The sequence below is a fragment of the Brachyhypopomus gauderio genome, chromosome 14 (genome assembly GCF_052324685.1).
Source record: "Brachyhypopomus gauderio isolate BG-103 chromosome 14, BGAUD_0.2, whole genome shotgun sequence".
Lineage (NCBI taxonomy): Eukaryota > Metazoa > Chordata > Actinopteri > Gymnotiformes > Hypopomidae > Brachyhypopomus > Brachyhypopomus gauderio.
This window is the reverse complement of record NC_135224.1, coordinates 7,222,683-7,248,062: the sequence shown is the minus strand read 5'-3', so window position 1 is coordinate 7,248,062 and position 25,380 is coordinate 7,222,683. Positions and strand designations below refer to the sequence as shown.

General features: G+C 47.9%; 2 protein-coding genes across 3 annotated transcripts; both read right to left on the bottom strand.

Annotated features, from left to right (window-relative positions):
* Positions 1-717: 717 nt before the first annotated feature.
* per1b (period circadian clock 1b) lies at positions 718-20,478 on the bottom strand. Its single transcript, XM_076973042.1, is given in 22 exon segments — positions 718-2,511; positions 2,662-2,812; positions 2,997-3,195; positions 3,395-3,593; positions 3,858-4,684; positions 4,782-5,120; positions 5,287-5,433; positions 5,667-5,785; positions 5,886-5,938; positions 5,940-6,025; positions 6,146-6,254; positions 6,753-6,788; positions 6,790-6,997; positions 7,834-7,987; positions 8,135-8,320; positions 8,468-8,662; positions 8,808-9,009; positions 10,262-10,383; positions 10,609-10,862; positions 10,974-11,296; positions 11,298-11,842; positions 20,262-20,478. Coding segments are annotated over 21 exon segments (4,302 nt in total). The 5' UTR covers positions 11,367-11,842; positions 20,262-20,478; the 3' UTR covers positions 718-2,187.
* Positions 20,479-21,253: 775 nt separating this feature from the next.
* dthd1 (death domain containing 1) lies at positions 21,254-25,374 on the bottom strand. Of its 2 annotated transcripts, none has more exons than XM_076973513.1 (9): positions 25,256-25,374; positions 24,657-24,984; positions 24,317-24,496; positions 23,996-24,228; positions 23,602-23,760; positions 23,156-23,448; positions 22,505-22,737; positions 22,198-22,255; positions 21,254-22,092 (listed from the first exon to the last, which is right to left on the bottom strand). In XM_076973513.1, exons 1-9 carry the CDS (start codon positions 25,294-25,296, stop codon positions 21,725-21,727), a joined length of 1,893 nt encoding a protein of 630 aa, XP_076829628.1. In that variant the 5' UTR covers positions 25,297-25,374; the 3' UTR covers positions 21,254-21,724. The 2 variants fall into 2 exon arrangements, with proteins under 2 accessions (XP_076829628.1, XP_076829629.1); XM_076973514.1 differs by having other exon boundaries at positions 24,323-24,496.
* Positions 25,375-25,380: the final 6 nt, after the last annotated feature.

The following is a 25,380-nucleotide window of genomic DNA, read 5'->3' as shown; positions in this document are numbered from 1 at the left end:
GCTGTAGCCACGCGGTGGTCATATCACCCAAAAGAAACATCTGTGATTTAAAATAAGATTTTTATCATTTGAATTATGTATAGAGTAATAATCATTACTTTTTAGAGACATCTAGCACAAGTTTGATTACATTTGTTATTTAAATTAATGTTGGTGGAAGTGTTTAGACGCTGAGATTCATGTAGAATTTTTGAATGCTTGACTGTTGTGTTAGTTGGGCGTTTCCTCCAGTGAAGTGTTTGTGATCTTCAGAGGCAATACAGCCTTCCCATTCTGGGGCTCGGACGTGTTCCAAACTCGTTACACACATGGGCGCATTCTTGTGTTCCCGCTCGAATGCTGGAGTTTGAGATCACAGCACAAACCAAGACGACTTTCATAAGGAAGTGTATTATTTCGGCTTTTATGACCCCCGTCATTATCGTCCTCGTATTTGTGTCCCTTCATGCACGTGTTACACTTAAAAGAAATGTGCTGTGTGTGTGGAATGAACATACAGGGCATGTGTGTGTGTTGCTTGTGCCCAGTGTTTGTGCCTCAAAAACCACCACTTGTCCACGTCAGGAGCTTTTTAAGTTCTGTGTGCATTCTTGTCTTAAATTGGACAAGGTTGTGGTTTAGAATGAAAAAAACAATACAATTCAGTTCCTCTCAATGTCTCAAGCCTAAAGTTGCTAATTCAATGCATGATTCAACATTCAAAAAAGCAACAAAAGCTGAACAATATTTGACTTTATTATTATTTTTTCATACAAAGAAATTCACAAAAAATACTTACAAACTGCTCAGGACCACAGAAGCTGCATACAACATGATAGAGACAGAAAGGGAGACGGGCGGGGAGAGAGCTCCCCCTGGTCCTAAGCACCCTTTACAAAGTCGCTGGTGTTTTCTAAGCCTATCATTTCTCTGATTGCCAAGCTCCTATAACCTAAGGCAAGCCACTACAGTGAAACGGGGACCACACAGGCATCACAGCGTCTACCCCCCAGCCCCTTGTTCTGGGCTACGAGAGCCCACCTTACTGGCCGTGCTCCATGGCTGTAGGCATCAGCGCACCCCCTTTATCCAAGGATGTCAGTGGCTAGAAGGTATGTAAGAACTTCCACTCTACCACAAATATCAAAAGGTGGGTGAAAACAGTTAACCAATCAGGACAGGCAAGAAGAGTACTGTGCAAGTTTTACCCAATTATTCCTAACTGGCTCTCCGAGATACCAGTCAGAAGGTAATTAAAAAAACACTGCTGCCCATTTATGGTCTATTATGAGCTGTACAACAGTGGACCAAACAGGTAGCACAGAAAGTACAAATAATCTTTTGACAGAACCAACATCAATGATGTATACAAAAATATTCATAAACCTTCAAAAAATAAAATCAACCTGTGAACTTCTCTTGTGTAAATTTGGTCAAAACGCACGTGTAAATTACAGATCAAACATCTGTAAAAGGCAGTGACGTCCACCGAGGCGTGCCAATAAACCGCACGTGTTCCTCCTGCTAAGGGGCTAAAAAACACAGATCTACTTGTCATACAATGTAACGATTGGAACGAGGCCGGTCAGATCTGGGCGACGTGACCGTGCGGAGGCCTGTGGGTTCTCCAGGCCAGAGCAGAACAAACGATGGGATCTGGAGAAGAGCAGCTCATTTACTCCTTTGTCCGAAGTCGTGGTCTCACGGACCGAACACGTCCTGGGGCGGCATGCCAAGTGGTGATGTCAGTCTTACAATAAAGTAGCCACTTTAAGTTTCACATTCATTGTCTGTCGCCATCAGCCTTGAATCACTACCGATTGCATTCAGCTATACAAATAAATACTGAGCTTTGATTTGTGTAAAAAATAAAAATAAAAAACCGAACAAAACAAAAGCATCGATTTAGACTGAGAGCATACGCACAGTGCCATAATCCCTTCCTTCACAGTGTTCTTGGTAACACTTGGAACATTTGTAGTGATTCATTTCTTTCTGTGCCTAAAGGTCAGAGGTCAATAGGCGTAAGCCTGCAGTCCTCATTTAGAAACACAATGTATAACCACAATCCGTGACCAGAGAGGAAGTCGGCCTAGTGTCAGAATTAAGGGGCTTGTGCATTTCAAAATGCCTCGTGCAACAACTGCTGAAATCAGCAGTGAGTTTAAGACCATCGTGACCAGCTGTCGGTAGTTCATGATGTTCCCCTCAGTGAGTCATATTCATGACACCTCCTCCTTTCTCCTCCTCCTCCATTTGTGAAGTGACCTCCTGTTCCTCGGCCGCCATTTCCTGGTCGTTGTTGTGCGTGGTGGCGGGGGTCTCCTTCCCTCGACCCCCCCGTTGGACCGCGTCTCCGCTCCCTTCCGCCCCTCCGCCCTCCTCCATGGTGGCGTGGGACTGGGCGTGCTTGTCGGGAGCTCCGCCCTCCTCCGTCACCTCCAGCATGCTGCACAGCTCCATCTCGTGGAGCTCCACGTCGAAGGGGGCCGCGGGCGGTGCCGACGGTGGGGACCTACAGCCCACGCACGCCTGCAGGGGAGGACACCAAAGGGAAACGTTCAAAATGGCCGTCCGTCTTTTACGGTTTCCGAAGGCCGACCCGCAAGTGGCGATCTAGATGGCGGGAACGAGAGGGGGAGGCGGCCCTGCGGCGTTGCTCGGGGTGACGGTCGTACTCACCGACACGTTGACGGCGCGCGGCAGACGGCCCGTCCGGATCCAGGGGTGGACCAGGCTCAGCTCGTGCTTCTGCTCCGCGCTGAAGCGAGGCTGATGCTTCTGGAGGGCTCGCAAAGCGGCGCGGTCCTCACTGAGCACGCTCTCTCGGTCCCTGTCACACACACGAGAACAACAGGCCAGCTGTTCTTCTGTACAAGCGCATGTCTGTACACCGGGTGGCGCGCCACACGGCCTTTTTGCAGGAACACGCTGCCGTGTGTCACGGCTGCCACGTTCTAAATGTGTCTCGCCGCTAATGCCCACGAGGCGGGCGCCTACGCGTTTTGTTTTCCAACCTGATGGGCAGCTGGTAGGTCATCATGATCTTCTCATCTGTGTCGGCCATGAGCAGCCAGATGGGATCCTGCAGGACGCATTCGCATTTGATGAACTGTGCCTCTCCGTCGCCCCCTGCTGTCTGCTTACGGGAGTGGTCATTCTCCGACGAGTCTATGCTGCCAAAGTACTTGCTAGTGTGACTGCTCTGACTGCTTCCTTTAGGGGAACAAACACATCAAGGCATTCACACCATCAATACAATATTCAGCGAATACATACATTTTGTTCTTGTATATCTGTACGTGAAGCAACAAAACTGCAATAATGGAAGATTAAATAAAGCTCACTTCATGAACTATACAGCTATATTTAGAAACATTTTACTGTGTGGTAACAGCAGTTATGAAGGACTCACTGGTTCCACTCCCAGATGAGCTGCAGCCATTGGAGCCCGACCCAGAGGAGCCCGACCCGGACCCCGAGGACCCCGTGCCCGAGGACCCGGAGCCCGAGGCGGCCGAGCCGGTGCCTGACCGCGAATCCTCCTGCAGTAGCAGGTCCAGCAGGTCACTGGAGGTGGACATGGCATCCTGGTTTGACTCGGTGGCGTCTCCCTGTGGAAAGGAACAGCACCCACACGGCTAAGTGGCAACGAAGAGGAAAAACTGAAATTCCTGTTCAGTCACTGAGATCTCAGAGAAGAGAACCCACTGCAGTTTCTCTGTTAGGCAGATTACATACATTCCACTCACTGAAATATATTTTTCACAATAATTTTGCACAATAATTAATGTCCCCTTTCAAGGTGTCAATCAAAAGCACCAGGTTTCAGTTTTAATTTAATCGTGTACATGTTCCAGAAACTAGCTTTCTCTTACATTTTCATTCTCTTTGGAATCCCCTGTGGCACTTCTCTGACTGGCTGGTGCCTGTCCTCCAGCCCCGCCCCCTTGCCCACACACAGGAGGTGTGGCCAAAGCCGTCGCCGCGTCCAGCCTATTGGTAGGTGCCTCCTCCAGCTGAAGCAAGTTTAGAGGGGAGGAGCATCTCGACTGGAAAAGGGGCGACTCCGCCCCCTCTCTCTCAGCCCCTCCCTCCCTCGGGCTGCAGGACTGTGGTGTGCTGCAGCGGGAGGGGATCTGTGGGGCTGGCGTTGCTGTGGGAGGCGGGGCAGGGGCTGGAGGGGCGGGGCTGGCCGCGTGGTAGGGGAAGGCCAGGTTTGGGTTGTAAAAGGGCTGGGGCACGGCTGCAGGGCCAGGCTGCGCCATGGAAGTGCCCATTTGTGGAAACATATAGTTGGGCAGTACCAATGCCATCATGGGGGTGACCATCGGAGGCGCCATCTGAGGATTCTGAAGGGGGAAGCGAATGCCGCTCTGCATGGAGGGGTCCGTCATGGGGTGGGCGAGAGGTGGGTAGAGGGGGTAAAGGGGCAGCATGGCCGGGGGGTAGGGCACGGAGGGTAGGCTGTTCTGGGAGCCCACTGAAGGAGGCCAGGAAGAGGAGGTGGTCGCAGGACCCAGTGGGAAAGAGGAATTGGGGACTGCGTCTTGCGTTGGTGCCCTGGAAGAGAGGCCCCCGGCTGGGCACGAAGGGCTTAGCATGCTCCCCTGCTCGGACGTCTCCTGGTGTTTCAGTCTTTTGCCACCTCTGCCACGCCGGCGACCACTGCTGCCCACTGGGTAATCACGTGAGCAGCGCACACCTGAGAGAGAGAGAGAAACACTCTAGCCAACAGCAGGTACAAACGGTGACTTGTTTGCGCCTGTGAACACTAACTGTGGGAGTGGGTGTGTTTGTACCTCTAGCCAGTGGGGTGGTAGTGTGGTGTCTGAGGACAGAAGCAGGATCGAACACGCGAAGCTGACTCAGATCGCGAAAACGACACATAAAGTTCTGCTCCTCTTGCTGAGTGTGTGCCGAGAGCACCTCCTTGGTCAGGCCCAGCCTTCCTCCTCCTCCTCCTCCTCCTCCTCCTCCACCCGTTGCTCTCCTGCCATCTCTGTCTGCAGCGAGAGCCGGACTGGGTGGAGCCGGGGGAGGAGGCAGAGGCGGGGCGATGGCAACAGTGGGAGGAGCAGGAGGTTGAAGGACAGGTGGGGCGGGGACTGGAGTTGTAGGAGCGTCCTCCATTACAATATCTGACAGAAAAACAAGGACACAGAGCTAAAACCATCCAAACTAAAACATTCACAGAAAATATGACTGAGCAACTAAAAGCATTTAAAATTAATTGGCTTCAAGTTGTTATATCCAGTCGCTCACACACGCGCGCACGCACCCACACACACACACACACAGACACACCTGACTCTGGGGGTTTCTTGTCTCCCACATGCACAATGGTGCTGCTGAAACTGCACTGGGAGGTGACGGACGCTACACTCTCGGCCTTACTGTGCAACGTTAGGGCTTGCAGTGGTGCACTTTCACCCACGAGGGCTACAGGAGAACCTAAATCACGCACGCACCCGCGCACACACGCACGCACACACCCGCGCACACACGCACGCACACACCCGCGCACGCACGCACCCGAGCACACATCACAACAAATCACGTGAATGCAAAATCACAGCAAACGTGGTCATGGTTTTCTTTGTGTATTTGAGGCTACTCTCTTTCCACTAACAACTCTCCCGAGACCCACTAAAGCCTCCCGCAGGAGCCCGAGGCACGGTGCACACCTTTGGCCTTCCCAGGCGCCTCCTGCTGCCTGTCGTCGTCCGACGTGGAGGAGGCGGTGCAGGAGGACGAGCCGCACTTCCGCTTCACCGTGTTGGGCACGTTACAGCTCTCCAGATACCTGCGGTGCAGAGAGGGCGGAGTCAACGACTTCCACAGGGCCCCGAGTGAGGCTGCGTGCATTTAGCTTTCCATTACGCGCCTCGGTTCACGATGCTCACCGTATGATGCTATCCAGGCAGTTGATTTGCTGGTAAGAGTATGTGGTGGGCGGGGTCCTTCCTCACAACTTGGGAGGGCACTGCATCCTTTGAGGGCGGAGCCACATCTAGCCCAGCACCCCCTATAGCTCTCAAAGAGCCTGCGATCACAGAAGAGTCACAGGAAACTGCCTTTGAAGGAACGGTTGTTTCCATACATAACGTTTATGAGAGAGAGAGAGAGAGAGAGAGAGGTAGAGAGTGTGTGTGTGTGTGTGTACCTGCAGTAGCGTGGTTTCTGGGAGGAGGGCGGTTGCGGGATTCGATGAACACTTGCTGGCCGCTGGTCTTCACCATGTGAACATCCTTACAGATCTGTTGGAAGGTCATCTGCCCAAGAAACACAGAGGAACCAGTCATGCACACACAGGGCTTGGGGCTTCATCAGATGCTTTTATGCAGGTCTGAATGCCGGGAGCTCTCTATGAGGTCCTCATTGGCGAGTTCAACCATATGGAAACATTCCGGTCTCCAAGAATGACACATTCATATTCTGCAGATATAACTCCCCAGGGGACGCTGGCCAAGCTAAAACTGGTTCAGTTCTATGTACCGAAAGATCAAATACATCTAACAGCACTAACTAAACCTCAATCTACTACCCTTACCCACATTTGTAATCTAGACATCTCATAATAAAGCGGCGGTGAGTGGATATAAACTAAATCCTTCTAACGCGCCTCCACCTTAAATGACTTATTTTGTACAGAGGTGTCGGTTGGTGCAAGAATGAGTGTATTGGGAGTGTGTGGGTGTGTGAGCACGCGTGCGTGGGTGTGTCTGCACATGTCTGGTTCTGTAACCGAGTGTGTGTGTGTGTGTGTTTACCGGTCGGTGGAGGCGTGCGGGGTCTTCTAGTGCGGGGGCCGTTACTCTCAGACGAGGAGGCTGCGCTGGGCTGCAGCTCGTGCGACCCGTTGCTGGCCAGGCTGCCGTAGCCCTGCGAGCTGCTGCTGTGAACGGGCTGCACCAGCAGACGGTGGATCTGCTCGCTCAGCTGGGCGATGTCCGGGGCCAGCGAGCGCTCCTCCAGGGCCCGCGGCGGCGTGAACACATCCTCGTTCAGCGGGGAGCTGCCACAGCACACGGGCAGAGGTTACGATGGAAGAAGAGCAGGGGTGAGGCAGGTGTGTGTGTGTGTGTGTGTGTCTGTGTGTGTGTGTCTGTGTGTGTGTGTCTGTGTGTGTGTGTCTGTGTGTGTGTGTCTGTGTGTGTAAAAGCATCGATGTAACCGGGACACGTTCATTACAATCGGGCCGAGTGACATTTCATAATCCGAAAGGCTTTTTAAAATGACACGGCGTCTGTTAAAATGTGTTCTTACGGACGGTGTCGATGCATGTAACGAATTCTTACATAAACTGACTGAAGTCACAAAGGGCAACCAGACTGACTTTTGTGTGAGAAACTGTGGCATGAGTGCGTGTGTAAGTGCTCACAATGTAAGGCATTGGGGAAAGAGTGTGTCACAGTGTGGGTGGGCTAAAGAAAGGGAGAGACTGGTTATGTAATCATGTGTGAAAGATGCAAGTCAATACTGAGAGGTGTGTGTGTGCGCGCGCATACGTGTGTGTGTGTATACAGGATCTTGTGAGTCACTGTTACAGTCAGCCTAGATTATAGAGTGAAGCTTGTGTGAGAGAGAGAGAGAGAGAGAGAGAGAGAGTCTAAAGTTACCAGAGAACAACATAATGACTCAGAGAGAGAGGGAGGGGATCATTTTCTGGGTACATTCTTCGTCCCATTCATGTGTGTGTACAAGTGATGGCACATGAGAGTGCATGTGACAGTGTGTGGGCGGTTCCTGACAAACCCTGTACGTGTTATGCGTGTGCACATGCACATGCCTGTGAGTGCGTACACACACAGAGGGGTGCGCGAGCGTGTGTGTGTGTGTGTGTCCTCTTACGTTCTAACTTTGTGGCGTCCCACGATGAAGGCCACCTTTCTGCTCCACGGGTTAACAAAGGAGGACCAGGAGGTGTCTATGGTGAGATACTCTCCATTACGGGCACACATCCGCAACGGAGAGTGCTCGAACGGCTGCCCCGCAAACTGCAGGACTAGAGACGAAGACAGAGGGCAGAGAAACGGAGAGAGAGAGGGCGAAAGGAGAATGGGGCCGTTGAGAGCGTCCATTTTTAAGAACATCAACTGTACTGTTTATTGTTTAACCGGAGCGGCAGCACAGACAGGAGCGAGAGGCTTACTCTTCTTGTGGATGGCCACCATAATGGGTCTGTCGTCTGGGTGGACGTAGAGCAGCACTGGAGTCCCCACCAGGTCCTGGGGCAGGTAGCCCAGCAAGGGTACTGCCCTCTCGTCCACCTCCTGGAAGAGGCAGTTGGGGCTGTGGCTGGTGGTGAAGATGCGCTTGTCCGGGGGGATCCGGGGAGCTGGGGGGGGGCGGTAGTGTGGTGTAAGAAAATGCACTAACAACTGACAAAACAGCTTGTAGCTTGTATATTAGAATAGGAACTGCTGCATATGTACATGAGACACAGAACAGCACGTGTGTGTGTGTGTGTGTGTGTGTGTATTACCCTCGTATCCAGAGTGCACTCTCTCAGCGATGAGAAGACAGCAGGGTTGGGGATCTGCTGTGTCTGAATCTCGCAGAGTAAGCAAGTATGGAGTCAGGCGGAATGGGTAGTACCGCATGTCGCCACTGGAGGCGCCATCGCCACTGATTCTGCAGAACATGGACTTCTCCTGGGTACAGTCCACTGGATGTGACGCTACATGAAGATGAAGAAAACGGTCAACTCAGCACTGCTAACATACAAAGTTGAAGTTAATACTCTTTGTAACACACACACACACACACACACACACACACACACACACACACACACACACACACACACACACACACACACACACCAGAGCCAATGCAGGAAGCCCATGGTGGGAGACGGCAGGGTGCGGTGCTGCTGTAGAAAGTGCTGACGTCCTGCGGGGCCAGTAGCTCTGAAAACAGCGCCCCCTGCAGCTTCTCTGGTTTACTGCGCAACAAAGACGAGCCCTGGGGAGAGATGTACACCACCTTTCCTGACAGGAACGACACAGCCATGGAGAAGGTGTCCTAGAAGAGAGGGAGATAAAAAAGAGAGAAAGAGATGAGAAGACATTTCTGCACTTGCTCATTACTACTAGCAAAACAAGAGAGAAAAGCAGGGAATACATTATAGCGGCGAGAGGAGGAATCGTCTCCATTGAAGCAGCCATGACAGAGATGATGAGGGAAGGTCGGGGGGAGGGGTGGACCCAAGCCTGCTAGCTAGCTTGTCATGACGCCTTGCTAGTCATGGCTAGTTATTTCTGATTTATGTGTGACTTTTCTTCTCTATTTCTGATTTATGTGTGACTTTTCTTCTCTAAAAAGCAAAAACGATGAGCCTCACTTTCAGACCTTTTCTTGCATTTGTTTCGCTATTTTGTAAAACTTTTTTATAAAAAAGCATGCCAGTCTTTTTTAGGACCCAACAAATCAAGCACTACACACCACCTTGCCCCACACACCACCTTAACAGCCAGACATACCCAATGGACCCCTGTAAATAATTCAGAACTAAAACAGGTGCTCATGTTATTTATGGACGTCTTACTTTAGTCAGGGGGGGGGGGGGGGGGGGAGGGAGAGAGAGAGAGAGAGAGAGAGAGAGAGAGAGAGAGAGAGGTGGGACAGCAGGGAGAGACGCAGAGAAATGCAGAAAGACGGGAGAAGCAATGCTAAAATGGGAAAAAAAAGAAAAGAGAGAGGGCAGAAGGAAAGGCCAGGGGACTGCGTGTCCGGCGGGCCACCTGTGCAGGGATAACCACCTCACGGACATAATCATGGGCCATAAAAGGGCTTACAGTCACATAAGAAGCTAACTTCCTGTTCCCTTACTGCAGGCCCATGTCAGCAGGAGAACACCTCCTCTCTTCTTCTGCTCTTCTCTGTCTGTGTAATGCTGCTTATTTAGGTCATGGACCATGGACCATAGTGGCTACACAGTCCACATGTTCCTGTAATTCTACGTTAATGAAACGAAAGCGAAGGAAACAATGGAGAGAGCAAACCTCTCGGTGTGACTGAGAGAACGCTTGAGAGAGAGAGAGAGAGAGAGAGAGAGAGAGAGAGAGAGAGAGAGAGAGAGAGAGAGAGAGAGAGAGAGAGAGAGAGAGAGAGAGAGAGAGAGAGAGAGAGAGAGAGAGAAACCTAAACAAGATGCATAATGGAGAATCAGAGGGTGAGAGAATGGGAGGAGTGAGGTAAGAGAGAGACAGCGTTCAAGGAGAAAGAATTAAGCGGAGAAACACAAGTGTGCGCGCGTGTCCGTGCATACACGTACGGTGTTCTTCAGAGTGTATTCTGAGGTGATGTTATCCAGCTCTTCGATGGTGAAGGTAGAGAGATCCAGGCTGCACCCGTGGCACTCTTCCACATTCCACTGGTGATAATACTCCTGATTGGCTGGAATGAGTAAAAAACACATGGACAATCACTACGTTTTATTCTTCAGTCAAAGGCAGTCACCCCAATTGTATAGTCACCTCAGTAAATTACACTTAACACTTAAAGTACTGAACTAAAAACCACCCTACATTCTCTTAAATCTATTTTGTGGATCTTTACACAAGAAAAAAACGTTCCCTCTCTCTCTCTCCCTCACACACACACACACACACACACACACACCTCGGACTTGTTTGACGCAGCTGAGGGCGTATCTGAGGGCACTCAGGGTGCTGGAGCGGCCTTTGCCCGTCCTGTAGGCGGGCAGACGGATCTTCAGCTCTTTGAGCGCACACATGAGCTCCTTGTGCGTGCGCACGCGGGCCGACTGGTTGCTGCTGCAGCCACTGGTGGATGGCGGGTCCAGCTCGGAGCTGGCGCTCAGCAGGCTGTAGGCCAATGAGCTGCTCGGGGGGGAGGGACTCTGTGAATTTGAGCTGAGGGACACACGTCAAAGACAGTTAATGGACACACTGCAAAACCGGGACTCGTCCACACCTCTAGATCCTCTTTCTGAATATCTTTGTCGTCACCGTGGCCATTCTCACCTCTTGTTGCTCTCCGTGGTCTCCATCATGACGCCGGAGTCTTTGCAGTTCTGGCTGGAGGAGCTCTGGTAGCTCCGTATGGACTGCCGTCCCCGGGAGCCGGTGTCTCTCTCCATCCCTCCCTCGCTCTCCCTCTCCCCGGAGTCGTTCCCACTGGACAGCGCGTCCATGTCGTCCGAGTTGGGCCCGCGGGTATCGCTCGACGAGGTCGCCGGCCCCAACTCCACCCCCAGGGACGACCCCATCCTGCCGTTGGCCGGGTTGGACGAGGGGGAGCTGCCGCCGGTACCCGGGCGAGTTGGTCCGCGGTCTGGCGTCCTCCTCCTCCTCGCACCCCCCTGCCCCGCCCCCAGCGACATTGCTGAGGGCGGAGTCTGAGTTGTCATCACTCATAGTATAGAATTAGATTGATTAGGTGAGGAGCCTCACTTTTTCTTGTGCACAATGAACAGCTGAACAGATCGTTACTAGGTTGGACTGCACAAGGAGATCATTTTTGCTGGGAGCCTTTCGCATTGGTTGACTGCGCAATGATTATTTCTCAGACCTCTGTAGCAAACACTGTCCTTCACAAGCGCCTCAGGGATGGGCAGACAGCGTATAGCGCCCCAATCCTCCCAGACAAGCGGCAAGAAGACACTTATTTCAGCGAAATGTAAATAAGTCGCTGACTTGCGGGGCGAAAAACACTCGGGAAGGAGCGGCGCTTATGAAAGCGTTTTGGCTGCAGTCACGGAGCCAGATGGATGGGAGCAGAGTGAGAAAACAGCATCTGAAAGCCCCCAGCACTCCGTTCAGGATCTGTCCGTTCCTCTCCTCTTTCTTCCTGCTTGCTGTCTGTGGTGGTGAATCTCTCTCTCCAGAAGCCACTTGAAAAGAGAAGGAAAAAGGTTTGTGCCTTTACTTTAAATCAGAACCGCCCGGCCCGATCCATTATAGTTTAATTTAATAACGCTGTACCACGGAAATCCACCTGCTGTTTCATAAAGTGGTCATAAACTCCAGCTAACTGGAGAAGGACTTAATGATCACTGCAGTCATTGATGAACCTGATCCCATCCAATAATCCCAAGAGGTCAGAAAGCTAACTGCACACACACTCCGACACAAATACGCCTGATCACAGTCATACAACGTTTGACTGGGAACTCTAATGCCTGTTCCTAGGCTCTGGTTAGACACGGCATTCTACTTTGAGACTGGGAATTATACCCTTTTCCCTCTAATTCTTCACTCAGGAGCATGGTACCAGAGTGTTGCTGAACACAGGACAGGGCCAGACATGGCCTACTCCGAGTACTCAGGATTGTGGTTGGAGAAATAATCAACACACTGAAGTGTAAAGCAGGTTAGGGACCTCTTTCTTTGGCTGAATGTCTCCGAATTTCCTTGAGCAACATAAAGCAAGCATTTTAATGCCAAGACGATATTGCTGGCAATGTCACCATACAACAGCATCAGTGGTGAACCTTTCAGCCTTTACATTAGACCCTGCTCCACTACCGACCACTCACCTACTGTCTGTTGAGCTCTTAGACTATTCCTGCGCACCAATGGCCTCTCCTTTGGACAGGTAATTTTAGAAAGGTTCCATTGTGGCCTAGGTCTCCAAACTACACCATCAAGTACCTCTCTCCATCCCTGAGGGAGGTGCATAATCCCTTAAGCTCTATATGGGGCGGTACAGTTCACCGACCCCATTTCCTCTCTCCCGTGCTGCACTTTTTCACCAAGCTCTAGGATCACTGGTGACGTTGTGGTGATCCGAAGCCATTTTTAACATCGCTTAGTCAAATGGTCAACTTATTTAGATGCACCCGCGACCTTTCTTGTGTACATTTTTACCTTACGAAAAACCTTCCCACAGAGGCTGGATCACACAGTGCTTTTACTCCATTTACTCAATTACTCATGGGGTAATTCAAATTAAACAGTCTACAATGGCCTCTGGTGTGCTGGACCGTGATATATTTAAAATGTTTAAAAAGCTAAAACCAATATTGAAAACTGAGAGTCACCAGTGTACTTCAGATGCATTATCATTTCTGGTGGAGTTCGTCGATGACTTATGAACATTAAAAAGGGGCCATCTGCGGTAGTGTAACACAGACCAAAAGTAAACCCATTGGTTAATAAGCCATTACTCCAGAGTAAAGGAATGTTCCAAATGAAGACAAGATGGAAAAACATATTATTCCATCATATGATTCCTGCCAAGCTCATATGTATGGAACAGAACTATCGTCAGCTGTTTAACTCCGACTCAGAGGGGGAGGAGTTAGAACCACCAGAGAAGAAGGAGTTAGAACCACCAGAGAAGGAGGAGTTAGAACCACCAGAGAAGGAGGAGTTAGAACCACCTTAGAACCTGATGAAATTCCTCGATAGTTACTACAGAGAGGACTGCGGGAAGTGGACCTGACTGTTGACATACAAATGTCTGTGGGTGGGTGGGGCAGTTTCCAGACCTTACACAACCAGATGCAACAAACTGTCACCCTCTGGAGGCTGTTGGGAGAGCTGTGAAACACAGACCACCAGAGCAGTGTCAACTGATAGACAGCACGCGTCCTAGACGCCAAACACATGTCCTCGTCCTACACACTGGCACACTGTCAGAATCACATCAAATCCTCAGATGCCATCAGTATGTTAGCATGCCATAACTGTTGTTGTGATATTTTTATGTGCATTTGTTGTAATATCTTTCCATTGCAACAACATACCAGGCTACAGTGACTACACTACTCCATTCTTTAGAATCACATAGATAAATACAAGTTTTAATTGTAAGAGTTTATTGTAGTAGGGCTGCATCAGACAAAATAAACAGACAAAAAAACCCCTCTAAAAATTACTAATGACACCTAACAATTTAATTAATTGATGACACAAAGCACACCGTGTATCTCATTTAAAAACCAGAAACGTGTTGATTTTGGAGAATATGTTTAGACTGAACTATTCACAATTTTACAGTTCATACCGCTGAATGATAAAAGACGATAAAAGCCTAAAAAGAACTGTGAAAGAGAGAGAGAGAGAGAGAGAGAGAGAGAGAGAGAGAGAGAGAGAGAGAGACTAAAAAGTACTGCGTCTTGGTGACGCAGAGAAGCTTTAAGAACAAAAGCAGCTACCAAAAGCAGTAGTGTCTGTACGAGTGAAGATGTGGGACATGTATTAATTGTAGTTACTGAACTACTCTCAGGGACACACAGCTGCGCGGAGTCACGGCGTCGTGATGTTGTTCTGGCAGTAACAGCGTCTACCCGCCCGTAGCGCATCTGTCGTGTCTCCATTAAAACACTATTTACACGTCAGACCCCAGCGCTAGGGAGCTCGCGCGCGGCGCACGAGGCGATAGAGGCGTGCGCGCTGTACGTTAGTGCAGGAAAATAATACAAATTACAAATTATACAAATAACACACATTTCTGCACCGCAAAAAAATGGAAAAAAAGGTGAAACCGTAAAAATCTAAAATGCCACAAACAGCGACATGATACTAATGAAGCCACTTACATGCGCGTACCGATGACACGCTGGTATAAAATCAATAAAAGCGAAATCGGCGGATTATTCACCAAAACAAAAAAAATCTGCAAAAAAAAAAAATGGGTAACGTGTGTAGCAGCACCTCCCAATAACGCTGCGCACGCCTGCCGCACGCCTGCACGTCCAGAAGAGACGGGCGATGCCGCGGCGCCTCGCGCCACCACAAACCTATTGCATAAAGGCTCGTGCGCTAGGTGCGCGCTGATTGGCTGGTCGCTGTCAACGCCTACCGCCTACGTAGTGTTCTGTAAACACACGGTGCACGTGTCAGCGGTGATGGTTTCGTTAAGCTCAGCCCGACGTGTACTGTAAGAAAAACAACCAGCCGGTTGACGGGAGTTATATGACCGCTGTCGGGCACTCCAACCCATCCTTGTGCACGGGCTGGATAAAACTGCATTATTTTCTCTTCATACAACAAGAAATTTAGAGAAATGCAGCGCGAATTAGGAAATACGTCTCTGCAGAGGACACCGTCTAAACACCCCCCCCCCCCCCCCCAACACAAACACTCACATTACATTTCATCACGCAGTAGTACACCAACATGAACCTAGTTCCTCCTACTCCTACCAGAGGACAGATAATCGTCAATAACACACCCTCTGTGAGAAAGGTGTTATTTTAGATTCAGTTTGGCCTAAGGCAAATACTCTTGCCAAAATGCGGTCAACTGTAATACTTCTTAAAGATCTTTTAACTCATCTATGAGATGCTTTTAATTTGTACAAGTTAAGGTCACCTTCACATGTAAGGTGAAAAGTGTTCAGGACACCGAATGACCTTCACCCGCTCACCCTCACCTGCCCAAGTAACCTCAAAACGTCCAGTAGCAGAGAGTAAGTGGGGCATCGTAGAGGACCCCGAACAGTGGGGATCTTTTGTAAAGCTTTGAACATGGGGAGCAGACGTTCGAACCGAAAAAGAGATCCGGTTGCCAATAACACTAGTTCAGTGTGTAACTGATGTGCTAGACTAAAGATGTCTTGTAGTTTTAGTACTGACAAAAATGACAGTCAACAGTATAACAGAAAAAAAAACAACAAAAAACACGAGACCATGCGAGGTGCCTGATTTGTCCAAGAAAGATCAAGTACATTATTAAAAGGACAAGATAAAGGATGTGACCTTTGTAGCGTTCCTCGTTTAATAAAGAGACTGATGATGATTTATATTCTCCAGCGGTAATAAAAAACATTGGCCATCAGTGAGACATTTTGATAAACAAGCATGGGCTCTATCTGCAATACCAGCTCAGGACAGGCAGGTACCCTATGGCCTGTAGGAGTCCAGGTAACACAGAGAGAGTATCCTTCAGCGGAGCAGCCCCATGACTGTGTACTGCGCAAACACCAGAAATGGAAGGTCTCATAGAAATTAAGATAAGGTGGAGAAGTAGTTTGCAGTTGCATGGCAACCACTCATTCCAGTTACTTTGGTAAGAAAGGGACATTTGAGATGGACTGGCAGTGATCAGTGGAGGACGCGTGGTGACCAACATTCTTGAGGACATGGCTAATAGCAGCAGCCTGAAGTGCAAGTGGGACAGAGCCAGGGACTACAGGCATATAAATCAGACGGGAGATAAGATTAGAGATGCTTCAAACACAAACTCAGAGAAAGTAGGCGGAGCCAGGATCATGCTGAGGGGAGGGGCTGGAGTTTATGACTAGGTGAGACAGGAAGAGATGTGCATACAAGCAGATCTTACCCACACATGCTCAGAAATGTTCACAAAGGGTTTGTTGTGCATGTGCGCGCACGTGTGTGTGTGTGTGTGTGTACGCGAGAGAGAAACTGAAGAGATTGAGGAACTGATGGAAAATCTTATTGCTCCACTGATCTTAGAGCAGATGACTTATGGAGGTGGACGTGTTGATTTATGTCAGAAACACGTTTGGGGATTGGTGATGCCCTGTTTTATTATAGAGCTGTAGTACAACCAAAGGACAGATTACTGTGTGGATTACAGAATGTAGATTATAAAGTGGACAATGGGGCTAATTTACAACTCAAAGAGAAACCATGAGTAGTGACTGACTGGCACTCAGTGATTTTTTATGATTTTAAGAATCACAGTCCAAAAAACAAAATTAAATACATTCAACTTTTTATAATAGAGTAATAACACTATGAGTATCATACTGCAACAAATCACTCATTACAAATGACATCCTATACATACATAGATGTGTCCGGGACACATTTTGGGGGACACATTTCAGTAATCACGGTACTGCTCCGAACCACTATTCCAAACACAGAACCTAATAAAATTGTGTTTCCAAGATAACCAACTGGTTTGGGTCTTTAGAAAATATCCACCTTACATCACATCTAAAATTAACATTCTGAAATTTGGTCCCATCTAAACTAATACTGTTGTATCATTCTTAAAGACCATAAAAACCTTTTTTTCCCATATGTATTCTTATTATTTCATGATCCAATGGCCTCGCTTGTTAAAGTGAATTTACAGGAAACTGAGTCATGGTATAGGTCCAGGCAGCCCTTGAGTTGTCCATGGCATACGTGACATGATAAATGCAGCGACCCCTTGAAAAATATATTATATCTCCTAGTTAAACTACCTGCACATAAACGCTCATCCGCCAGCGTGGCCTTGGTGTGAAACAACAAGAGTTGTAGAGGCCTGAATGATTTAGAGGAAAATCTCTTACTGCAGTTTTTCTGACCAATAACAATTGCAGTTTAGGCTGTGATTTTAAAACATCCACCCAGCCCAAATTCAAACTTGCCTTAAGAGTCTACGGGCGCCTAGACTGTGGAATGAAGCTTCACTATCTGTCCGTACATCCACGTCTCCTGCTGTACTCAAACACAGACTAAAGTGCAAGTTGTTCAAGAAGAACTTGTACGGTTCATGGCCACCTCATGGTACTTGACTAATCAAAAATCCTTCAGTTTCTTCTCTGCATGCCCCGCCCCCTGCAAGCCTGTCTAGTCTGAGTTTAGGACTACTCTGACAGGACCTCTAGCTCAATCGTATCCTTTGACATAGTCATAAGTATATCCTTAGCCTAGTCATAAGTCACTCTGCTCAAGTGTCTGCTAAATTCAGTAAAATGTACATGTACTGCAGATTATATGATGAACAACCACACAAGGCAGTAAACGATTTTGTAAATATTAAGAATCTTGTTTAGAACCCATATAATGGTGTTAATGAGGTCTTCATGAAATTGCAGCTGTCGCAAATAAAAACATTAATTTTTCCTTGATCTCGATTTCAATTTGATTAATTGCACAACCCTAGTTATAGTAGTTATAGTTATGATTAAAATGTAGAGGGCAGTCTCTTATCAAATGGCAAGTGCATAAAATTAGCTGCAATATAACATAACAGCTGCGAGTCTGTGGAGGAAACACAGACCCCCCCCCCCCCCATTTCCTTCAGGAACAGCAAAACAGTGCTGTAATGGCTCCTTTGGATTCATCTGCATAATGATCTGGCCCACCTATAAGAGAGTTCAGGTAGGCAGTCAGAAAGGTCTCGTCTAATTGCCTCCAGAAGTCATCCTGCACCTCCATGGGGACTGCGCTAATTCTAATGGACCTGTGCTTCCTTCCTTAAGACGGAGTGAGTCAGAGCTACAGTCCACATGATTAACCTCCACCGTCACAGCCCTGTTAAGAACGGACGTTTGAATTGTATGTAGTTAGAGGGGGATCACGCCCTCCTCTTTCCTCTGTTCTGGATTTTCTGCCGAGCTCCCTCTATCCGCCATTAACAGAAGTTACCAGGAGCATAAACAAAAACCATAATGGGGTCAGAAGTAAATTGATAGCTGGGCAACATATCTAGTATGACTCGGTGAATCCGTGTGTACTTGCTCAGTACTTCTGGAGCTAGCGGCAAATGTTTTGGGGTTTTTTTCTGTTGGATTGCATACATTTCCTGATCTGGTGGTGATTATGTTTAACTTTGTGATAGAAATTTCAGTTCTTCAGACAAGTCTTTCTGTCCACGTTAAAGTCCACTTCGGGTGTTATGATAATGCCAAATGAAATGTTGTTAAGACATTACATCATCCATATATTCAACTATATAGGCTACTATGTCTACCTACACATGTAAATAAAAATTTTAAAAATCCTATTAATGGATATTACATGTGAAATGCAACTCCCACATGACAAATCTCCTCCAATTAAATGCCTATTATGACAAACCCTGAAAATGCCTCGGGCAAATGCCTAGGAAAGTACCTATTACTAATAGACTGCTAAAATAACAACTGGCAGACCAAGAAAGTTTTAAGAAATGACTATGGTAACCGTTTTAGAAAGTCATCATAATATAATAAAGTCAAAGCATTTTTGTATGGTTCATTAAAGAGATTTCAGAAATAAACTTGATGGACCAGATTGATTGATCCCAAGTCCTTTAATGCAGTCTTATCCTTGTGTTTTGGTATTAACACACTTTAAAAGTGCAGCTGCACAGGAATAGACACGTGAATGCGTCTGTATCTCCAACAGACTGCTTAACACCGTGTTGATGTTGTGTTGCCAGGCCAAAACATGACCTCAAATGCAGAATCTCTCTCAACTTTCTTTATTTCTACATTTTTATCGGTATACTTCACCATTGCGATGAGTGAAACAGTATGCCTATTGAAGGATTGAGAAGTGAATTTCTCCATCTTGCATATCAGGTGCACTTTAAATGCTCATCTGTGTTTACAAAGAGGCCGTGTCACGAGGTGACACGCTTAACCTTTGACCAGGTCACTGGGAACATTACCTCAAGAGGATCCTCAACAAATCTGGTCAGAAATGCAAGACGGGTCACAGCTGCAAGATGCGTTCTGCTTATATGTGCTGTATTACCAGAGCACAGCTTCTGTGTTCTGCAGAACAGGTTCTTGTTGACTGCATAGTTGTGGGTTTTTTTCACTCCCTACTGGATGTGATCCACCTGGGAGCGCTATACTCTACGCTGCTGGTAAATAACCAACCTCAGCCTCACACCCCACCATTATTAATTCCAGTTCTTGTATATAAAAAGACCTACATGCATGTATTGAGTACACGCTTCCTGTGCAATCCGAATGTATAATTATTCCTTCGAGTCATGTCTTACTGCACCCATCTAAGTATAATTTATACCAACTTTTGCTATAGGCAATAAAACTCCACTAAGCCAAAATTAGCCAATATCCCAATGTCCTTAAAGTCATACAGAAGAAAACCTATGAAGTAGTTCAGTGCAGAAGAGATGGAAAAGAGGGCATGTTGTGCAACATCTCCTTCCTCTCCTGATCTCCACAACATCAATACAACACGAACATGCGTTTTAAAGTTGGTTACATTAAACACACACAGACAGAGAGAGAGAGAGACAGAGAGAGAGAGAGAGAGAGAGAGAGAGAGAGAGAGAGAGAGAAGTGTCAACTGGCGTGGCTGTAAACGCGTCGTTTGCCACCATTTTGGTTTGGGGATGTGTTTACACACGACTCTGAGTTCTTTAAAGAAACATTTTTTTTCCAATTACATTTAACTTGTAGCACAAAACACGTAAAACACACCGACGTGTCTACAATCCCAATAAACGGACGAATAGTCCTTAATGCATTTGTAGGCACAGTACCAAAAGCAGAGGCGTCGTCCGTGTCTGCGCCACTGTCACACCTGCTCTACCTCTAAATAACTGACCAACATACCGTCTTACAGTAAAACCTTACATTAAAACCACCAAAACTGGCCTTACCTTCTCAGACGGGTCAATTGTTGTGTTCCTTAAACGTCTGTACGAACAAAAAGTCGCTCTCGTCCACTTTTCCTTGTCGTTACTGGCGGAATTTTCAGCGTCCGAAACGTCTCGACTGTAACTCGGCGGCTGCGGCGTCGACGCTGAGTGCTGTTGTGTGGCACAGTTCTGCCTTCCCCACCAGACACGCAGGAGTACACGTGCTCCAGAACCTCTCCTCGAGCTGCTCGCATACGCGGCTCCCATTGGCTGCTCGTGTGCGCGAATCCAGCCTATTCATGCCCGAGTTGTCGCTGATTGGCTAGGAGAGAAGACGTTCGGCGCACGGGTCTCGGCTGTCACGTTGCAGGCTGCCTGCCTCGAAGAATACACGTTAAGCGCAGTGTGGGAGTCTGTTTAGAGGCCGAAATAGTCATAATATTTGCGCCGTCCTGAACACGTAGGTATACGATTCAAACCAAAGGACAACGTTGAAACGTTTTGTGATCTGTACGTAAGGTGGACATTGTTTGATTGATTGATTTGATGAAGGAAATAGCACTCCTAAACGTGTCGAATTGCTCCTTCTATAGGTTACGTCATTAAAGTCGTGACAAACAGAAAAATAAGACTGATGTTAATCAATCGTGCATAATTATAATATTGTATAATCCTAATAATGTTTTCAACCAGTTTTAACCTAAATAATTAAATAGGCATAGAATGAATAACATGTTATATAGATATTGTTATACTTTGTTTTTAATCCGACATAACCCAGTATTGCAACTGCAGCTTTTTACTTATCTGTTGCACAATACTTGAAAATTTACGGTAGCGAAAGAACCTGTGCATGCACGGATCCTCGTGCCTCGGTAGAAACCATTCGGTGACGTCACCTAGCCGTTGGACGCACACAAAGTCACGCGGATGACGGAGTGGTAAGAAGCGCATGCGCACTTTTGTGTCGTGAGCCGTCGAGAGGAACTGGATGACCTCTATAAATTCTAATGGATCCTTCATACAGATTTTATTCATGGTTCTTATAATCACACAGCATATATGCTTATTATACTGAAACAAACAAACAATAACAAACACTGGATGCATTTTTAACTTAAGGAAATGTGGCTCTAGTTTGGCTCAAGTATCTCGAAGCGTATCTACGGTAATAACATTACAACACCACCATCTGCTGGTGCAATATTGTAACTGACATCCTTTTTCAATATGGAATCAAATGCACGTTCTCAAAACATTTAATTTAGTTGGGGCAGATTTAATAATTTATTGCGTGTATTTTTATAGTACTGACAATTTTTCTTGTCACATAAGTCAAATTCAAAACTCGAGGTAACTTTCATACACCCCCCCATTTTAAATCCTAGTTCCGTCCATTGCTTGAATCAGACCAACCTAACTCGTTAGCAATCTAGACTTGATAACTGAACATAATTAAGCATCTTCTTCATCCTTCATCTTCGTCATGTAATGGAGGGCCGTGTACCGAGATGTGCCCCTTCACTGCCCTCAGCTGCCACTCTCTCTCTCACACCTCTCCACTCGTCCTCATCCACTGCTGGGCCTCTTCTCAGCAGCTCCTCGGCCAGCTCTGGCCTTCCGATGCGGCCCAGGCAGCGGGCAAGCAAGGGCCGCTTCTCAGCAGATGAGGGCAGGGCCCGGCGCCAGGCAGCCAGCATGTGATAGGTCTGCCGGGCGAGGCTGCCCGGGGCCCGGATGCGTGCCAGTTGGACAGCCGAGCGGCGAAGACGTAGGCACCTGGCCAGCAGGGCGCTGTCCTCCTCACACAGCTCACCAGAGAGCCAGGCTAACAGCTCATCACGGAGTGGTTCTGTCTCACACAGGGAGGAAAAAGGGTGAGACAGAGGGAGAGGGAGGGAGAGGGAGGAAGAGGGAGAGAGAGGGAGAGAAAAAAGTATGTTTACATTTTACTTACCTGTCCGATCATGCTGTAAGACTTTTGTAATCAATGGACGTGGCACAGTTCTCACAGTCTAGAAAACAAGATATGAACAATCTAGTCAGAACCAGCCATTCTGTGGCATCTCACTGAAACTGTGGAATGTATTTTCAGGGACACTTAGATCATGGAGAACACGAGCAGACTAAACACATTGTGGCAGACAAAATAAATGACAGTAATGTTGGATACATCTTTATGAAGGAAATATCACAGAAATATCACCCCTGGCTGTTCATTCACACGCGCGTACATGAACTTTAGACATCTGGTGCTTGTTCACCTTTGGAAGCGTGAGCGACAGCTTGCAGACGGGTTCCTCCAAGCAGTAGTGGTCAGAGACGACGGCTCTGTCTCCACTCCACACCAGCTGATCCCGGGTGACCCTGAAGAGGACGGCTGTGCCTCTGTAATGAGGCGAGCTGTGGTTTCCAAAGGGATCCAGCTCCACCAGCCGGAGACGGAGCTTATTCCTCCTCTGGCTGTGAAACGTGATGGTGTGAGTGTGCTGGTCTCCTGCACACACACACACACACACACACACACACACACACACACACACAAACGCACACACACACACACACACACACACACACGTACACACACACGTACACACACACACACACACACGATCAAACAATTCCCTATAATTGTACAGTATATTCACTTATAGTAATTATGCGTTAACCGTAGTGGGTTCTAAAGTAGCTTGACTTTGTGAAATAGGGAGGTTGGATAAAAGCCACATGTGCAAAGCTATCGCTATCGTTGACCTTTTATCAGGCCGTGTTGCTATTACGCTGGGACCTCTGCTCCTTGGAGGAGGAGGCTGATAGCTCTGGTACTGCCTCCATGGAGCAGCCTCCCTCCCTCCATCCCTCCCTCCCTCCCGCCATCCCTCCCTCCATCGGACCAAGCATGGCTCCTTAGGTACCTGTGCTGATGATGTTCCCGCTGAACCTGAGCAGGAGCTGCTCGCCTTCCCTCATGGAGATCTCTGCAGACGGCTCCGGACGGCCCCAGTAGTCCTGGGCCTGCAGCTCCACCAGCCCGCAGCTCAGCTCTCTGCTGGGCAAGGCAGTCAGTGCCACGCTGCCTGGGTCCTCCCGCCCGGTTTGGAGGACTATGGTGACCGCACACGTCCTCACTGACTCCTCCAGCTCTTCAACGAAGGAAGACATGCAGCAGGGAGGTCTTGTGGAGGAGAGCAGACGAAGGACGATCAGACTAGAGAGAGAGAGAGAGAGAGGTGTATGGGTTAAGGACAATGATTCTAAAAATGTCAACAGATCACAAATGCTAACATCGTACAGTGGAAGATGAAAGTAAGATATCTCGCAGTCCATCAACATGAGAATGGATTTTACATTCAGTACATACCGTTCATAGTTCTCCACAAGCTCAAAGGAGACCAGGCCATTTTGCAGGTTCCTCACGCTGACTTTATCGAGAACATTCCACTGCTCACCTCTGCAGCCTAGTACCTCCAGCTGCTCTTTAGATGCATCACTGGATGACTTCACTGAAGCATTCAAAACACTGATTAGAAAGGAAACACAGAAATACACAACTCTGGTGTTAAACAGGAATGCCAGGGATGTTAGTATGAAATAAACAGCAATCAATCATTCATTCATTAACTTCATTAACTACATATTATGCTAACAATCAAATAAACTGTGGAAATGCAGAACATTTTTGTTCTTGTACAGCTCTTGCACAACAAAGGAAGAGGCAATTTAAGACTAGCTCTGTATCCTTGAAGTACTTCTACCTGACCCGATGGGGCGAGAGGTTGTTGGACGTAAGAGACAAGCTGCTCAGGTGAGTATTCTCCTCTCCTGTCCTCTTGTCAGGGTTAGGGGGACAGGGCAGAGTCAGGGTCAAAGGTCGTTGGGGGCTTAGGGTTGAAGGGTGATTCAGGTAAAGCATGGGGCTGGTGGAGAGGACGGAGAGGTACGAATCATTCCTGCACTTCAGTGTGGACATCACATCAACCGGCTGCACCTGATGAGGACAAAATCGCTAATGGCATCTAAGCTCAAGGGAATCTCAAGTCAAAGTGTTACCGTCTAGTTTTTTGTTTAGAAACTACCGTAACTTGGGCGATCGCCGGTGTGGTGAAAGATCCAGGCTGGTAGTCCAGGCATATCCTGGGATCCACGCAAAGTTTGAGGGACAGACCTCTCTTTGGGATGGTGAACATCTCTTTCTGCAAACGAGAGAGGACCGCGAATACACCCAAGCTGTACACCCGCACCACCGCAAAAGATCCCTGAGGGGGGAAACCAGAGACCACACATTAAAACACACGCACATCTCCCTTTACAAACATTGACGTTTCCCACCAGATCTTCATCAAATTAGAGATCAAACTTTTTCGTGGGAAAAAATTCTAATATGCAGGGAGAAAAAAGTGAGTGCTGTCCACAGACCCTGTGACCTCCGTAGATGCCCTCCGTGGCGGCGGGTGTGATGTAGCTGACCCGCCGTTCTCGGTCCACCGCCTTCACTGTGATCTCACGGTAGCTGCTACAATAGTAGGCCCGAAAAGGCAAGGCTATGGTAAGCGGGAAGGGACACTTGGCGCCACTGGGAATCTCAACGCTGAGGACGCTGCTCACGAGCTCCTCTGATCCGGACACCATGAGGGAGCTGAGACCTTCCACCAGCTTACAGGTGACCAGCTTCGTGAGGTGCGGCGGGACGGTTAGGTAGCACACCGCAGGAGCACTGGAGCTCGTGCTGGTGGAATCTGGTAAACTGGGACAGAACAGGAGGTATACGATTCTCAATCCATCGCTCTATATATATATATATATATATATATATATATATATATATATATATATATATATATATATATATATATATATGAATCTAGATTTTAGCAGCATATATAGGTCTGTTAACTAGAATTAGTACGTTGAAAAGCTAACTTCATTTCTTGAGGCATGTTTAAATATCTGCAAAGTGAAATGAGGGACATGTCATGTTTGCAAATTTTATTGAATAACACCTTTTTAATAATTACCCTAGTGTGGGCCAACTCACACCCTCCCTCTCCACCGCCATGCTGGGCTGTTCTGTCTTCTTTCCTCCTTCGACTTCTCCTTCCTGTGTCCTCTCTGCTCGGCCGTCTTCTTTGAAAGGTCCCAG

Excerpts from the sequence above, each read along its gene's own strand:
- dthd1 (XM_076973513.1), bottom strand. The coding sequence starts at position 25,296 with ATGGCGGTGGAGAGGGAGGGTGTGAGTTGGCCCACACTAGG. Across the intron at positions 24,229-24,316 it reads CGGCGATCGCCCAAGTTACG|GTGCAGCCGGTTGATGTGAT; the intron begins GTAGTTTCTAAA and ends TGTCCTCATCAG. Across the intron at positions 22,093-22,197 it reads CTTACAGCATGATCGGACAG|AACCACTCCGTGATGAGCTG; the intron begins GTAAGTAAAATG and ends TGTGTGAGACAG.